The sequence below is a fragment of the Notolepis coatsorum genome (genome assembly GCF_963971535.1).
Source record: "Notolepis coatsorum genome assembly, chromosome: 17".
NCBI classification, from domain to species: Eukaryota; Metazoa; Chordata; class Actinopteri; order Aulopiformes; family Paralepididae; genus Notolepis; species Notolepis coatsorum.
Genome location: NC_140181.1, coordinates 7,097,065 through 7,116,283, shown reverse-complemented (window position 1 = coordinate 7,116,283; position 19,219 = coordinate 7,097,065). Strand labels below are relative to the sequence as shown.

The 19,219-nt window shown below is 45.4% G+C and overlaps 1 protein-coding gene across 1 annotated transcript in view; it reads right to left on the bottom strand.

The window, feature by feature from the left end:
* kcnab1b (potassium voltage-gated channel subfamily A regulatory beta subunit 1b) overlaps positions 1-19,219 on the bottom strand; it is a 134,618-nt gene continuing 115,399 nt past the window's right edge. Inside the window, exon 10 of the mRNA XM_084334077.1 lies at positions 1-226. Within this exon, the coding sequence (XP_084190203.1) occupies positions 107-226 (120 nt within the window). The 3' untranslated portion in view covers positions 1-106. The remainder of the gene's footprint in view (positions 227-19,219) is intronic.

The window sequence follows — 19,219 nt, the reverse complement described above, 5'->3', positions numbered from 1 at the left end:
CACACACACATTTAACGTGCCATGGCCGTAAGGAGTGAGCTTCTTCCAGCTCCTCGGGGCCACAGTTCTTTTAAAAAGCGATCCGTCCTAATGGTGGCAGTCCTTCTTATTGTGGGGGGGCCGGCTGCCCGGTATAATGGTGGTAGTCCTTCTTCCTGTGGGGGGGGCGGTTGCCCAGTATATGATCCACCTCTATGGCGACGTCGGCCGTCATCTTCGGGATCACCTGCAGTTTCACAGAAACGAGAAGAAAGAAAAGGCACACGTTATCGATTTCCATCGTTTTTGTCAGCTCGTTATCGCGCCGACCATAGAATAGAATAGAATAGGAATACTTTATTCATCCCGAGGGAAATTTGGCAACTACACATCGCTCACAGTAAACAGTAAACATTTAGGTATAGACAAAAACTAAAAGTCACAAATAAGAATAAAAATAAGCCTAAGAATAAAATATGGTCCGGGATATATACATTTCCTATGTCACATTCTAATATAAAATATACTAATATAAAATGTCCTATGTTACATTCTAATAGGCCTGGTCTACAAGACACACTCCACCACTAAGGTACCCATATACATGTCGGAATACTTCCCAAAGGTCAGTGAATACCACGATCACAACACCAGAGGGAGCTCCACAAATCATGTTCAACCCAGATTCGGCTCAAACAAGGGACTAAACACGTTTCGCATTTATGCCACATCAATGTGGAACGCCCTACTCAAAGCTGTAAAGGAATGTGAATCCCCTACCCACATTCAAAACCGCTCTCAAAGAGCACCTACGGGAGACTGCAATTCGAAACTGGCCCCTGTAAATGTCCAAACCCAACCCCTCCAATGTACAGTTTCTTCCTCCTCAAATGTATATACTCTCTTTTAGAAACTCTGTCTCTTAAACAGTACTGCATTTGTATATCTTGTATGTCATAAATGTCTGGATGTAACAGTACTGTTTATCTGTATGTCATGTATGTCACTATGAATTGAAAATGGGGGACCCTGATGTAAACATTTTGAAATTTTATTTGAAGGATAAACCCCTTGAGATATGCTATCTCGTTTTCGAGGGGGTCCTTAACATAGGATACAAAACATACAATACAATACAATACATAACAAAACAAAAAACAAGACAACAAATGCACTTATACTCTGACAGACGCTCTCCCAAGCTCACTCCCACAATCCACACCAATAACATTTAATCAGAGCAGCATAACTGGACCACATACCACTTTAACATAACCTTTAATCAGAGCAGCGTAACTGGACCACACACCACTTTAACATAACCTTTAATCAGAGCAGCGTAACTGGACCACATACCACTTTAACATAACCTTTAATCAGAGCAGCGTAACTGGACCACATACCACTTTAACATAACCTTTAATCAGAGCAGCGTAACTGGACCACATACCACTTTAACATAACCTTTAATCAGAGCAGCATAACTGGACCACATACAACTTTAACATAACATTTAATCAGAGCAGCATAACTGGACCACATACCACTTTAACATAACCTTTAATCAGAGCAGCATAACTGGACCACATCCCACTTTAACATGACCTTTAATCAGAGCAGCATAACTGGACGACATCCCACTTTAACATAACCTTTAATCAGAGCAGCGTAACTGGACCACATACCACTTTAACACAACCTTTAATCAGAGCAGCGTAACTGGACCACGTACCACTTTAACATCACCTTTAATCAGAGCAGCATAACTGGACCACATACCACTTTAACATAACCTTTAATCAGAGCAGCATAACTGGACCACATACCACTTTAACATCACCTTTAATCAGGGCAGCATAACTGGACCACATACCACTTTAACATAACCTTTAATCAGAGCAGCATAACTGGACCACATACCACTTTAACATCACCTTTAATCAGAGCAGCGTAACTGGACCACATACCACTTTAACATCACCTTTAATCAGAGCAGCATTAGGTTATATATTTACCACCGTTGACATATTTACACACCAACCATTCAGGTTATATATTTAGGTATATTATACCCACCGTATTTAAGTTTAAGTCACATGGTGTGTCATCTCTGTGTTAGTTTCGGGACAGCACATCATGTGATCTGTTTTTTTTACATCTGTTTATTTGCATCTTTCATTTCACAAAGAATTAGTGCTGTATACGTTAACATAAATTGATAAGAGTTAAAAGAGTTTCATAAAAACATAGGTTATATATCGTATTTGCTTCGCGTCCCGCTCTGAGCCTTATGAGATATCCCTTATCTCCTATGATACCTATTGTATCTCCCACGAACAAAAACTACATGCACCCCACCTGTATGGGGCCCCGCCCCCATGGTGGCACCGCCCATATAGCAGTGACTCTGGTCACCAAACACCCTTCCTCTATTTTCGTCCCAGCGTAATGGCTGCGTGCACCATACGATAACTAGTAGGATGAAAAGATTAAGGAAGGTTCGTAATGTTGAAAGCTTACCGGAGGTTGCTGGCCCCTGGAATCTTCTACGCATGTTTTCGGCGACACGACGGGCCTATGTTGATGTTCCTCGTTTGATGACAGCACATCGAGGTTCAGCTGTACAAGACTGGCTGTCGGGCCAGCTTGTACTCAGGTAGGCCCTGTGTCTTCAGGCATGGGTATTAGTGTTAGTAATGCTGGTTTGTTTTGTTACACAACCATGTTGTGTGTTGGCGCCGGGGGCAGGATGGTTTGGTGAACGTTCACTGCAGGGAACGGTTTTCCAAGCTGTCTTGGGCGTGCTGCTGAAACATCTAATGCTATGCTACATGCTATCGCTAATGCCGCATGCTATTACTACTGCTAATTGCTACGCTGTTCTAATGTCTCCGCCGTGAGATGTTGTCACTCTCCCTCCTCTTGCCCGGTTCATCAATGAAGGTCAGTCGGTAGCTGTTGTGTTTTTTTTTGCTGAGTCCTATTTACCTTTTTTCGGGTAAATGGGTTGACAACAGGGTAGGCCGTGGCTAGGTTCCTAGCCAGGTATGTTACCTTGTGTTCCGGCGGGGTTTGTTGAACGGTGTTCCCATCTGGGTTGGCGTCGGGTAGTGGGGCTATGGGTCCAGCCGACATGGTAAACATGTTGCGTGTCTGTGCGCAGGCAATTGTTGTTTTGGGTCCCACATCACCTCGCGCTAGGCTGCAGTAGTATAAGGGCAGGGCCGCCTGGGAGAAATGTGAGGCCCTGTGCATTTTTAGACGCGAGGCCCCCCACCCCCTGAGGCGGCCCTGTGTAGTGGGCTATTGTTTCGTTTTGTCACTCTGCTATGAGAAGGTCTGTCTTGCTACAGTTTTCTCTCCTCTCAACCATTCATACTGACGGTCAATCGGTATACTGGGGGAGTAGTGCGGGGGGGGGGCTTTGTTTACCTTTTTTGGTAAATGGGCTAAACTAGGGCTGGTGTCCTTTTGTGAATATTTTGAATGAAGGCGGGACTAGTTCGCTCTGGTCCGTCTCCCCTTAACTTTGTGTGTATGGGTTTGCTCATTCTACAGTATTTTGTGGTTTAGTTCTTTTATTCATTTAACCTTTTCATGGTGCACACCACAGTGGAGGTTGCTGTTTGCAATCACCACTGGTGCTCCGTGTTAACATCAGTCCTTTGTTTTTGACATATTGAAACAATGCCCCGCCCGGCCGGCGCCATGGGTGGGTCGGCCTGGCGAGTGGCTGGTGGGCTGTTAAGGCTTGTACCGCCACGGTATGGAATTGGCAACGATTAGAACTGTGTTCGAATTGCTGTTTTTTTCTATTAAAAAAATGGTGTCTGGTGGAGGGGCCTTGAGGGCCAGCCGACGTCGACACATCGCGCGAGGTTGTTGACGTTATTAGCTTTGACCCAGCCGCAAGCTATAACCGCTCAGGGTTCCCCTCTCCGCAGGGGATTTTTGGTCTTCTGCTGGAGCGCGGGCGGTATTGTCCTAGGCCAGGGCTATTCAACTGGCGGCCTGCGGGCCAGATCCGGCCCGCGGGATGATTCTGACCGGCCCGCCAAAGATTACATGATAATAAAAAAAAAATAAAAAAAAAAAAAAAAATTTCTTTTAATATTTTTTATTTATTATTTTTTTTTAAACTTTTTTCTTTTCATGTCAACGTTAACACGCACAATTGAGCCAAAAGTCACTCAATTAATGACATATTTCATTGATAAATTGAGGGGAAACTTTGCAAGTCGATTTGATGAATTTGACATGTCCAGAGAATTGATGCATTTTGTGAGCAACCCATTTGCCAATGTAGCTGCTATTTCCACAAAAGGACAAGAGTTCCTTGCATCACTTCACATTGATGAAGGTCTCCTGCAACTTGAAATAATTGACATGCAAGCATCATCTGCTCTGAAGCAGGCACTTGAGAATGAATCCACCACAACATTTTGGATAAAGTGTATTCATGTCAAGACATTCCCCAAAATATAAACGCTGGCAATATCTGTGCTAACAATGTTTGGCTCAACATACACCTGTGAATCCAGTTTCTCTCACATGAATGAACCTGTTCCACCCCACGGGGACGGTACCGACCCCTTTTTGACATTATTATCATATATAAATATTTTTATGATGCAATAAATTAACGTTTTTAAAATCAAACGTTTTCAAGTATTATTATCACTACTGTCGGGTCTGGAACCTTTTGAGAACCCGATCGGTAATAAGATTTAAAAAGAAGTAAAGAATGAAACACTTTTGAGGTAGTTTTATTATATAAAAATGAATGAACAAGGTATAAAAGTAGATAAGATATAAAAAGTGGAATAAACAATAATACTAGTAGTTTGAACACAGAGTGATATGACCGGCCGGCCACAGTGTGTTCCTCACAAGAAAAAAGAAGAAGTGTCCTGGCTCCCCTCCCCCGATTCCCTTTTCACCCCTCTCCATGGCACGTCATATAATTGGTGTGTGTGCCTGCGTGTGTGTTGGTGTGTGTGTGTGTATGCTGGTGTGTGTGTGTGGTGTGTGTGCTAGAGTGTGTGTGTGTGTATGTGTGTGTACTGGTGTGTGTGTGTGTGGTGTGTGTGCTAGAGTGTGTGTGTGTGTGTGTGTGTGTGTGTGTGTGGTGTGTGTGCTTGTGTGTGTGTGCTAGTGTGTGTGTGTACTGGTGTGTGTGTGTGTGGTGTGTGTGCTAGAGTGTGTGTGTGTGTGTGTGTGTGGTGTGTGTGCTTGTGTGTGTGTGCTAGTGTGTGTGTGTGTGTGTATGTGTGTGTACTGGTGTGTGTGTGTGTGGTGTGTGTGCTAGAGTGTGTGTGTGTGTGTGTGTGTGTGTACTAGGGTGTGTGTGTGTGTGTGAGTGTGTGTTTGGTGTGAAAGGGAGGGAAAAAGATTTATTGATATGTGTCTTATCGTTGGTACTTAAACTCTACCTGACCCCGTCCCCTAATCTCGGGGTAATCTTAGTCAAGTCATAATTTAGTTACTTGTGGCATTTCGTGTCAAATTAATTGAGTTAAAGCTATTCGCTCCTCTCTGCGTCTTGGGAAAATGACTGTGCCTTTGTATTAGGCCATCGTGTGTGTGTGAGTATTTATGGTCACTGATTAAGATCTTTGAGTGCTCTGCTGTGCTAGTGAGAGAGAGAGGGGGGGGGGAGAGCCAAGGAAACAGGACCTTGCAAGTATTCTGCTTACATGATTATACATGTACTTATAGAATGTTTCTGCTATAATTTCCATGATTATACATGTCATATTCCGACACTACTATGTCACAAATACATGTAGAATGTAAAACGTTAGGTTGGCAATAGTTTAGCAATAGGTTAAAAGTGAGTTTATATCATTTTTTTTTTATTAATTTTTAAGTTTATATCATTTTAAGTTTTTTTTTTTCAACTCGCGTTTTTGACCCGGAAGCGGAAATGAAAATGTTGAACGATCAGAATTGGAATCTTTTTGCGGCCATTTTCAAGAGGACCTCGCTAGCTATCTGCCAGTGTTGAAATTTCACCAAACTACACTTCCTGTGGTCCGCTATGGTCGTTCAAAGTTCGGCATTCTGAATGAATCATATCAATAATTGTTATGATTCGCGATAATAAGCTACAAAAGGTAACGTTTTTGACAAATATTGAAACGCAGTCAGTTTCTCCACACTATTGTAATCATGTAGGAATAATTAGATCTGAAATTAGTTACAAAATGATTACACTGTGGGAGAAATAAAAAAGTACAGTCGATTACATTAAATATCAGTATATGTTATTATGCATGCCTGGTGATACTATATCCAAATTGAACTCGGCCATTTGAAAGATACTATATGTATATATATATAAATGTGCGAATTGGCTATAATAAGGTAATGTATAAGCATATATTCTATATTCTATAATAATATTTCAAATTGCATTGGTCCGGATGGGAGAATTCAGTACTGTATATACAAAACCTTCAATTTGATCATATTCCCCTATATTTTCCTTTGTTTCATCAGAATTTAAGCAAGCCTAGTAATAGACACAATATTTCTGACACTGAGAATACATTCATTGAGGTCCATAGATGTTCCTAGATACCAAGAATATGCAAATAGCCCTTGTAGAAGTGGAGCAATATTCCATTTACCTAGGTATACATTTTTACTGATTTTCACCTGGGGTGGAACAGGTTAAAACAAGCAACGTGCCTCCTTGACAAATGAGCATTTGCATCACTGTTTGCGGGTAGCCCTCACTTCCTATGAACCCTCTTTCTCTGCCATTGCCCAGTCAAAGAAGTGCAATCGCTCTCATTAGATGTGTGTATGTAGGCTAGGCCTGTCTGCCCCCCACCCCCCTGATGTTTGAGAGTTAAGAGTGGACAATAAGTGCTAATAAGATGCTGTGATTTGCTGTTGCTGCACAGATATGAAGCACTTTTTCATAAGCTCAGCTGCACTATAAATGTGTTTTTTTGTTCAAGTGTTGATGTTAGAATGTTCAGATGCACATCATGCACTTGTTTGTTTTTTATTTTATTTTTATATTGAAATGTTGAAGAGGAGATGTTGCAGTTGTTGCACAGTCATAAATGAAGCACTTTTTTTGAAAAGTATACTACTTTTGCAATGTAGTTAAATAAAAGTTGTGAAAATGTGGTTGCGTGTTGTGTCAAGTGTACATATATTCATAGCACGGGGAGGCGCCGTGGCAGTCCGGCCCCTGGCCCCTTGGGTTTCTGACAATGTGGCCCCCTGAACAATTTAGTTGAATAGCCCTGTCCCAGGCCCTACACCGCCTCACACCGCGCAGCCAGAAGAAGAGAGAGCACGGCCTCGTCAGCGGCGATGACGAGGCCCTCGACAGGCGGCCATGTTTTTCCCCGCCGGAGGTATCCTGGGCGTTGATTCGACAGGTGTCCACAAGGCCGACAGCCTTGGCGGCCGAGGGATCGGCCATGTAGGATGGGTTCGGCTTGAACAAACAAGCCGTCACCGTCCTGCCGCGAGCAGCCCGCTCTCCGATCACTCCCTTCCCCAACACCAGCGGAAGAAGTGGGCTCTGATTGTTTCCTTTGGCTGCGGGCCGCGTGCCTTCGTTGATGCGCGGGCGGCCCCCCTTTTCGCTTCTCATGGGGACAGGGGCTGACACCCAGTTGATGGCTGAGCCTGGGTCTGTCCGTGAGAATGTTGTGCTGTCAAGCGGCTCCCACACCTTGAACTGTGTTGGTTGAGCCTGATGTTACGTCTGTTACGTCTGTTGTCAGCAGGGGGGCTCGAAACCTTTTGAGGCACACAGTGTGGGCTTCCCCGGCCTCGCCTTCGCCAGGCCAGGTATCATGTTGGTGCCTCCCACTCCTGAAATATTGGCAAGTGGTCACAGCTCACATGATTTGCGGTGGTAGTAATATCACTGCAGGGCTACGGTGTGTAGGAACCTATGGGGGCCTTACACCTTGCATGTCCGGCTGCATGTTCTGGAGGGGTGTTCAGTGGGGGGGCTTTTTTCATCAGAAGCCCCCCGTATCAGACCGGCCCTTTCTGTCGGGGTTCCCCCTTGGGTGCGATTGCCTCGTGGGTGGTGTCAGGGTCAGGTGTTCCGACACGGAACGCGCTCCTCGCACGGTTCCAGGGTTGGCTACGCACAGCGGGAGGACTATCTACTATCTACAGTTCCTGGCGGACCTGCGCCACGTGACGGCGGGTGCGTTGGGAGTGTCGTCACATATGACTACGGCAGTACCATATGTCGAGGTGGATGGAGAGAACGCTGTGGCGGGGACTTGTGTTTACACAACCCCACCCGTTTTCAGGTTTGGTACAGACCCTATTGTCAGGGTCTCCAGCAGTGACAGCTCTGGTCAACGAGATCCAATCTCTGTGGACGAAGCAAGCCATCGTCGTGGCGTTCTCCTCCCGGTGTTCTCTGCCCGAGAAGTTGGGAGGGAGGGGTGTAAGACCCAGGCTGGACCTGTCCCATGGGAAGGTTCAGCATTTTTTGGATCGTCTCCTACCTGTTGAACACTGTCAGGTGGGGGTCTGGTTCTCCTCCATAGACCTGTAGGATGCGTATGCGCATCCCCGATCTTCCATCCTAGGGCTTACCTACGCTTCCTTTGCAGGGTTAGCGTATGAGTACCAGAGGCTGCCGTTTGGTTTTCTCTGGCTCCCCGCATCTTCACCAAGTGCGTGGAGGCCGCACTGGGGCCTCTGCGTCGTCCGGGGTTACGGAGTGTTCTGCCCTGATGACGTTCTGGTCCTTCGCGGTCAAGGTGGATCGTCAGGTCTCGTACCAGGCAGGTCTCTACCAGCCTGGGGTTGCTGTAGACTGGATGTAGAGTACTCCTCTTCCCAGTCAACGGTTGGAGGGCTATGGGCATCCATCTCAGAGCGTGTTGTCAACACGCTCGGGATGTTCCGTCCTAGGACGGTTACGGCGCTGTCTCACGTCGCGTTTTCACCGACGCCTCCCTCGCTGGTGACGCGTTGGGCCAACGCAGTAGGGGGCAGCTGGCAAACCATGCTGCCCGGTCTGCGCTACGTTCAATGTGTTGGTGTTGAAAGCGGTCCTTCTGGTCCACAAATGGTGTTGATCAGGACGGACGATACGACGTCAGTGTCGTGTATCGACAGACAGGGAGGAGTACGCTCCCCCTGTCTGCACCAGGCGGCGGGCGGCTGGCTATGGGCGTCCTCCATCTGCGCGGCCTGAGGGCTCCCCACATCCCCGGCAGGGAGAATGTGGGTGCAGGTGTACTGTCGCGGGGCGGTCCTCATCCTGACGGGTGAGGATTACGTCTGGACATGGCCAGGCAGGTCTGGGACCGATGCCGTGCCGCCAGGGATTCTTCCCCATACATCTGTTAGGTCAGTTGTTGGGACGGGTACGTTGAGGGGCGCAGGTTCTTGATCCTGATGGTGTTACCATCTGGAATGCGCATGCTCCCTCCACTGTCGCGCTTACGCGGGCAGATGACGTATGTTCCAAGTGTGGTGTAAGGCGGGGGGCCGGGACTCAGTCTCCTGCCCCCTGGATGCTGTCCTTAGTTACCTCCAGTCTCTCCTTGATAGACTGTCGGCTTCGACGGTGAGGGTATATGCAGCAGCTATATCCTCCTATCATGAGGGGTTTGAGGGGATGTCTTGTTCAGCCACCCTCTTGTGAAGCGTTTCCTGCTTGGCGCTCGACGCGTTAAGCCGGTGCAACGCTCCTTGGCTCCGACTTGGGATCTTCAATTGGTCCTCGGTCGGTTGTCCTTGGCCCCGTTTGAGCCGCTCGAGCAGGCGCCGTTGGGACAGCTGTCCTTCAAGACCGCATTCCTACTGGCTGTCACTTCCGCTAAACGCGTAGGTGAGCTCTGTGCTCTCTCGGTACGTCCAGAGTGCCTGTCTTTTCGGACCGATTGCGGTGTCACTCTGCGACCTAATCCTGCTTTCGTGCCTAAGAATATCCGGAGTTCCTTCCGCTCCCGGGATGTTGTGGTTCAGGCGTTTCGTCCTCCTCCTCACACTAGTGAGTTAGATGCGGGCCTTCGCCTGTCATGTCCAGTCCGTGCTTGGGGATTTACCTCAGCCGTACTCAGGACTTCAGGGTTACCGACCAGCTTTTTGTCTGTTACGGTGGGGCTCGTGCTGGTAAGGCACTGTCGGAGCAGCGCCTGTCCCATTGGTTGTGCGAGGGTATTACCCTCTGCTACACGTTGGCTGGGCAGGATCCCCCTGGGGGCATCAGGGCGCACTCCACTCGTGGGGTGGCTGCCTCTGCCGCTCTCCTGGGTGGGGCCTCGGTGGAGGACATCTGTGCTGCAGCTTCATGGTCCTCCCCGGGCCCCTTTGTAAGGTTTTACCTCATGGACATGACGGGGGTTCTGTCTCCCAGGCGGTTCTGGGGTCTGTGGCCTTTCCTGCTTCCCGTCCTTTGGTCGGGTAGCAGGAGTGTATGGGTATGGGCCACAGTGTGTTGAGTCACACGTGGTTCCGCCTGTACGGTGTGTTCAAGGGGTTCTAGTTCCCTCTTGTTCGCATTCAGGTGGAGTTGACTGCGCCCCCCCTTCATTAGGAAGGATGGGGTGACAGGGCTCCCCGCACCCCTTGATGTGGGCTTACGGGTCCTCAGGGGGTACATTTGTCGGGCCTCGCGTCCGCTCTTCCCCATTATCTCATAAGGCTCAGAGCGGGACGCGAAGCAAATACGATATATAACGATAGGTTATGTAGATAACCTAGTTATATTAGTATTGGCTGAGCGTCCCGCTCTGCGCGGCCCTGAGTTCCCTCTTGAGGGATCTTTTCCTGGGACGGGTTTTGGCGAGGAAGGGTGTTTGGTGACCAGAGTCACTGCTATATGGGCGGTGCCACCATGGGGGCGGGGCCCCATACAGGTGGGGTGCATGTAGTTTTTGTTCGTGGGAGATACAATAGGTATCATAGGAGATAAGGGATATCTCATAAGGCTCAGAGCGGGTCCCGCTCAGCCAATACTAATATAACTAGGTTATCCATAACCTATCGTTATATTACACACACACACACACACACACACACACACACACACACACACACACACACACACACACACACACACACACACACACACACACACACACACACACACACACACACACACACTTACAAAGTATAATACAAGTTTATATTAGAAATACAATATATCAGTAATAGTACAAAGCTGCGTTATAGAGTGATTATTAGACATCTCATATTAGGTATAAACTAGAGTAGCTAGAGTTACAGATGATGTATTGCCTAGTATCTATATAATCAATGAAGGGTTGCAGAGTCCGATGGCATTGATCTCCTATGATGTTGTTTAACAGTTCATCTGCTCGCTCCACCTTGTATCACACCCTGCCGTTATGAACAGTGATGCCAGTAACTAGTTACTCTAATCTGATTACTTTTTTCAGTAAATAGTCATCTAACTTGTTACTTTTTACCAGCCAGTAATCTGATTACAGTTACTTTTCCAAGTGGCTGTGCGTTACTATTCAGTTACTATATCTCATAATGCTGATGATAAGAGAGCCAGGGGTACAGTCAGCGAGACCGGAGATGGGACGTGCGCTCGCACAGCCAATGAGCAGCCAATCATGATTTATGACATTATGCACTTTCAATAAAGCATTATAAAAAATAAAATAAAAACTGTTGTCATTCTTATGTTGTGGCAGCAGCAGTGGGGACGACGACGACTTCGTAACCTACTTTGATAATCAAGTAATCAGTAAAGTAACTAGATTACTTTTTAAAGGAGTAATCAGTAATCAGTAATCAGATTATTTTTACAAGTAATCTGTGGCATCACTGGTTATGAAATACACATTTGGAACAGGATCCATGTCAGAAACATGTGACGTGTGTCGTGTCTAGTGACAGAGACGGAGGAGAACAGAGGAACGTAAACACTCGAGTACAACCAGCTAGTGGCTGATCTTCACTTAAAACCAGATTCTCAAACATAAACATAAAGACGGACAACACGCTCATCACAGACAAGCTGGATGTAGCCAATTACTTAAACATCTTCTTCACAAACATAGCCACAACACTGGTAAACAAACTACCCTCCCACTCAGGGCATTATGGGGTAGAACACATAGTAGCATACTACAAAAACCTAGGGGTCCACAAAGACGACTTCAAACTTGAAATGGTAACAACCGATGAGGTACTCAAAAAATTTAGCGCCCTCCAACCTAACAAGGCCACTGGCCATGACAACATCCCCTCCAAATTCCTCAGAGACGCAGCAGCCGCCATCACCCCAGTCATCACACACATAATAAACCTCTCTATAAGACAGGGGCACGTCCCCAAGGACTTCAAAATTGCGAGAGTGACCCCTCTACACAAAAAGGGCAGCAAATTAGACCCAGGCAACTACCGCCCTGTTTCTATTCTTACCTCCATCTCGAAAGTCATGGAGAAAATAGTCTACGAACAGGTCGAAAAGTACCTGGCGGAAAAAAACCTAATCTACGAATTCCAATCTGGCTTCAGAACGTCCCACTCCACTGACACATGCCTCCTCTATTTGAACGACCACATCAAACAAGAGGTGGACGCTGGCAAATACTGCGGCATGGTCATGCTGGACCTACAAAAGGCCTTCGACACTGTCAATCACTCCATTCTAATGGACAAGCTAAAAGCAATTGGTTTTGATAGCCTATCAGTGAGCTGGATGCAATCCTACCTGGAGGGGAGAGAACAGATGGTAGAGGTAAACGGTACTCTATCCCCCCCCCTCACAGTGAGCTGTGGTGTTCCACAAGGAAGCATACTAGGACCGCTACTCTTCCTAATTTATGCAAATGACATGTCGTCAGCCTGTGACTGCAACTTGTTCCTGTTTGCGGACGACTCAGCCCTGCTGGTCTCTGACAAGAACAAATTGCAGGCTGAAAAAACCCTCAGCACGGAACTAGGCAAAATCTGCATATGGCTCGCTGATAACAAACTATCATTACACATGGGCAAAACAGAGTCCATTCTCTTCGGTTCAAATAACAAACTCAGCAAGACCGACGGCTTCTCAGTTACAGTGGGTGACAATATTGTCACAAGGAAAGACGAAATTACCTACCTGGGTTCCATCCTAGAGGCAAATCTTTCCTGTGACAAAATGGCATCCAATGTAATAAAAAAAGTCAACCAACGAACTAGATTCTTGTACCGGATCTCCTCTCTGGTAAACAAGAATACCCTGAAGACTCTGGCAGGAGCACTCATTCAAGGGTACTATGACTATGCGTGCACCTCATGGTACCAAAGCACCTCAAAGGCGCTTAAAACAAAATTACAAACATCACAAAACAAACTGGTCAGACTACTACTTGACCTGAACCCCAGAACCCACCTCACCCCTGCCCACTTTGCCAACCTAGGATGGCTTAGAGTAGACGACAGAGTACAGCAACTTGCAATGGGCCTGGTCTACAAGATACACTATACGACCGGGGTGCCCATGTACATGTCAAAATACTTCCCAAAGGTCAGTGAATACCACAACCACTACACCAGAGGAAGCTCAACAAATCATGTTAAACCCAGATTCGGCTCAAACAAGGGACTAAACACGTTTCGCAATTATGCCACAACAATGTGGAACGCCCTACCCAAAGCTGTAAAGGAATGTGAATCCCTGCCCACATTCAAATACGCCCTTAAAGAGCACCTACGGGAGGCTGCAATTCGAAACTGGCCACCGTAAATGCCCAAAACCCCCACCACCTCCTAATAGACAGTCTCCTCCCCACCGCATGTATATATTCCCTCCCCGCCGTATGTATATTTCCCTCCCACCCACCCACCCCCTCCTAATGTACAGTCCCCTCCCCATCATATGTATATACTCTGTCAGGATCTAGGGGTAACAGTACTGTATATTTGAATACCGCCTATGTCACAAATGTATCAGTACTAAATACCTATATGTCCCTATGCCATAAATGTCATGTATGTTGTGTATGTCATAAATGTCTATATGAATTGAAAATGGGGGACCCTGATGGAAACAAGACAAACGTCTTTCTCAGGTCTGCATCCCCTTAACAATTGTATGTATTGAGCCGTACTGTATTGTACCCATTCTGCAATCTGTTAAATAAAGTTTTCATTCATTCATTCATTCAGATGCCCTTGGGCTGTGCAACAGCTCAGCTCTGCTGGGGAAACCAGCTGCGACACCCTCCACTCCCCTCTAGAGGGCGACACAGCCACAATTTAAACTAACTAGGCCCAGTGCTGAACACTATGCCCATATAGAGTAGTTTCCACTTGTCATTGTATGTGGTGTCATCATAGAGACACACAAGGCACAGTTATGTATGTGTTTATTCACTTGAAGGGGGGGGGGGGGGGGGGGGGAATGCATGAAAACAGTATGACCATGAATGGCTTTCACTTGGCATTGTATTGTTATTAAGGTCATATATTACCTTAGTAACACAACACAGGGTTATATGTGTTATATATTATCTTAGTAACACAACACAGGGTTATTTGTTATATATTATCTTAGTAACACAACACAGGGTTATGTGTTATATATTATCTAAGTAACACAACACAGGGTTATAGGTGTTATCTATTATCTAAGCAACACAAGACAGGGTTACTATCTATTATCTAAGCCAGTGTTTCTCAACTGGTGGGCCATTTTGAGTGGGTCACGGATGTGTAATTTTTTTTTATAATATCTTTTTTGCACTACTTATCTTTGTGGAAGTGGCTTCTCAGCTCTGGTCCAGCTGAAGACAAAGCAGAGGAACTGATTGGACAGTGAGCATGACCTCCGAGTTGCTTTGTCTACCATCACCCCAGACTTTGAGACTCTTGTCAGGAGCAAACAACATCCCCAGTTATCCCATTAGTTCCCTGGGATGTTAATAGCATAGCACTGCACAAGACCGAAGCAGACTACAAAGAGTGACACGTTCAGCCGAACGCACAATTGGAGGGGGGCTCCCCACCCTCCAGAACATTTACAACAAGCGTTGCAGGGGCAAGGCTAAGAGAATCATTAAAGACTCCAGTCACCCGAACAACTGCCTCTTTGAACTGCTGCGGTCAGGCAAGCGATACCGGAGTCTCAAGGCGAGCACAGAAAGACTCAGAAGAAGCTTCTATCCCCAGGCCATCAGGCTGCTAAACGAACAATGAACACTACACAACAACAACCATCAAACGCACATAGCACACACATCCACACGCACACACTCACTTTAAACAAACACACTGTAGCACCCACCCCACACACTTTATAGCACACACTCACTTTAAACAAACACACTGTAGCACCCACTCCCCACACTTTATATTTATTGATGAAGGATTGCACTACAACTCGTACACCTTACTGTAAATTGTACCTAAATTGTACCTCATCCCATTTCTGCTTTGCACTATATAGTACTGTACATTAGTACACTGCATAGTATTGTATATTATATGGTAACTCAGTTACGTCTATCCTGCATCGAACATTGTACATATGTCCATACTGAACACTGTGACCTCATTTTCTACTTTTCTACTTCTAAATTACATGCTATACTATGTTATTTGATACTATCTTGTCTAGCACAGTCTCTGGAGCGTAACAGTAAGAAGCATTTTGTATGAAAGTATTCTGTACTTCTGTATGACAACTATTAAAGAAACTTGAAACTTGAAACTTGAAACTTGAAGGATATATTATTTATTATTAATATTATTATTTTATTTCATTGGGTTTTTAGCCCTAGTTGCACTTTTGTTGCAACCCCAGTTATCCCATTAGTTCCCCCAAACTTACTGTAGGTCTGTTATGTTAAGCTAAGAAGTCTGCTAAGAAGCAAAATTATTTATTATTATTATTTTATTTCATTGGGTTTTTAGCCCTAGTTGCACTTTTGTTGCAACCCCAGTTATCCCATTAGTTCCCCCAAACTTAGGTCTGTTATGTTAAGCTAAGAAATCTGCTAAGAAGCATTATATTATTTATTATTATTTTATTTCATTGGGTTTTTAGCCCTAGTTGCACTTTTTTGTGTTTATTTCATGTTTTTAACAGTGCATGAAAGATTGTGTATTACTGCAAAAAAAAAAAAAAAAGGGAAATAAATCATAGTGGTTAAAGAATTTGGGTCGCGACTTAATGACTGAGGAAGATGTTGGGTCCCGAGGCTAGACCAGTTGAGAACCACTGATCTAAGCAACTCACAAGTGTTATTATCTATTATCTTCTAAGCCAGTGGTTCTCAAACTTTTTACACCAAGTACCACCTGAGAACGTAGCTGGCTCTCCAAGTACCACCATATGACCGGCGTTAAAATACAGTCTATTCAGCTATGCACAGTTCACGCAGGAGGCAAATGTATTCCTAATACCATTATTTATTGTTAACTTTTGTCAGACACAGCCACAATGTACAAAGGGATAGCACTAGAACTAGCAAACGCTTCCACACAACTCATACAATGCAAGGGGCATTGAGAACATAATAACTAACATTCTCACATAGCAAGTGAGAAAATTAAGAACAACTGTATTTCAGCAAATGTACTTAATTCTCTCTCTCTCTCTCTCTCTCTCTCTCTCTCACACAGCAAGCAATTGTCCGTCATTCTCTCTCACTCACTCACTCACTCACTCACTTACACACACACACACACACACACACACACACACACACACACACACACACACACACACACACACACACACACACACACACACACACACACACACACACACACACACACAATTATTTTGTTACAAAAACTTAATTTCCTGCATTCTGGTGCAGGAATTTTTGAATTTTTACCCTTTAAATGCCAGTTTGTGTGATGGCATCACAAATTATTGTTGAAAAAAACACACAGAAAATAAAATATTTTCAATATATCAAATGCAAAGTACATTTTTCTGGGGGGGATTATTACAGGCTAGGCATGTGTCAATGATTAGCAGCAACACAGATTTTGATGGATTTTTTGTGATGTCAGATTTAACACCAACTCTTTTCAGAAAAGTGGGAGTATTTCATTTTTTATCTGACATTACAAAAAAATCAAAAAATAAATGGTTATGATCAGGGCTGAAGTTGAATTAAAGATGTATGACTGTTTAGACTGCATTCAAATCAAATCAAATCAAATTTATTTATAAGGCCCGACAACACACGTTAATGTCCCCATGGGCCGTACAGGTCTTCTTTAAACAAGTCAAGAAGAAAACATAACAATAAATCAAGAACAGAACAAGAACACCATAAGGTCCAAAAAATTTAAGATAAATGCAAATAAATGAAAGAATGCAAGCACTCCCAGACATACCCCACGCGAAGGTAAGGAAAAACTCACTAAAACCTAACAATAGGGAAAAAAGCTCCACAGGCAGTGTGGAGGAGAGACACCTTAGAAGGGCCATTCAAGGGGGGATCACCCTTCTTAGATGTCGGTGATAGTAGTGTTGCAGACTTACAGTTGGTAAGCATGCACTCAAGTGTGAAGTGAAACACAGATGAGTGCATGCAATAGCAACTGAACATTTTGAAAGATTAAAGATAGAGCTGATAGCGATAGCAACTGAACATTTTGAAAGATTGAAGATAGAGCTGATAGCGGATCTATTTGAGGCACAGGGGCGGCGCAAATAGAGTCACGTCCTCCCCATCTTAGTCACGGGACATTCAACACTCCGGTCATTGCTCAGGGACAGCCGGAGACAGGGAGATAGGGGCGGCGCAGAGAGGGTCGCGAACTCCACGACATCATCGCGAGACGTCCGGCACTCTCCTCCGGAGACAGGGGGGCATGCAGAGGGGGTCGCATTCTCCCGGCCTTCATCACGGGACGTCCGACACTCCGGTCAGCACTCCAGGACAGCAACTCACAGGGGGTCAGGGAGACGGGACAGGCGTTAGACAGCTCATGTGATTGTAGTGGGCAGACATAGCAATAGATACAAGTGGTAAGCATATATGTGAATGGAGTAGATATATGAAGTAAGCATATTATGTGAATAGAATAGAAGTACTTAACCCAGCAATGAAACCGCGTTGACTGTTAAACTGTTAACAGTCTGTTAACAGACGACGGTAAGTAGCTGATCCAAGGCCTCGGAGGTGCATGTAGAGCAGTCACTGCAATCTTGGCCAAGACCCCAAGGCATCCATCACCTTAGTCGGCGCTAGGAGACGGGCACTCAGAGAGATGGGGGAGGAAAGGGGGGGGGGGGGGGATGGGGGAGGGGGGGGGGAGGAGTTAGAGAGTTCCCATGTTTGTGGTGCTGCAAAAGAGCAGACATGTAGTACCCTGTAGTGCCATGTAGTACCATGTAGTACCCTGTAGTGCCAAGTAGTACCCTGTAGTGCCATGTAGTGCCATTACTCTCTGTCACAGTGATCTCCTGGTTGTTCCCCACTTAGGTTATCTAACTATCGTGCCGCCGCAACCAGAAACACTGGCCTGGCCTGCTTCTAAGTTCAGTGGCCTGACTGCAAAAAAAAAATTGTGCTCTTTTGTAAATGTTTTCAAGTACCACCGGCAGTACCACCAAGTACCACTAGTGGTACGCGTACCACAGTTTGAGAACCACTGTTCTAAGCAACACAAGACAAGGTTATTATTTATTATCTAAGCAGCACAAGGTCTCATTCTCCAACGGACTTACGACAAAAAGGGCTTTCTCTTTCCACTCCTATCCGAGCTCCGAGAGAAGTCGCCTATTCTCAGTCCTTGCCCCACAATGGTGGAATGAACTACCCACCCCAGTTAGGACAGCCGAAACCCATCCAATCTTTCGCAGTCGACTAAAGACACACTTCTTCAACCATTATCTGAAAAAAAATTATAATAAATAAATCTAACCCTAACTAACCTTACTGTCATGCACTTGTCCTAATAAACTAACCTACACTGTAGCACTCAACACTTTGATGAACATTGTTACTCAGCTGATAGAGTCGTGCCCTTCCTGATGACTTGTCCTACAGAACTTGTAAGTCGCTTTGGATAAAAGCGTTCAGCTAAATGACTAAATGTAAATGTAAATGTCTTAGTGTTATGGTTTGTAACCGACCCCAATCGCACAACACAAGACAGGTATGAGAGTAAGCCAAGAACTGGGCATTTATTGAAACACACAGAAAACGGCACTGTCCCTTTAAGGGAGAACACAAATTACTGGAAAACAAGAAATGGGAAAAAGGCACAGTGCCTTTAGGAGGCGAGCTGGCTAAGGGGAAGGCTA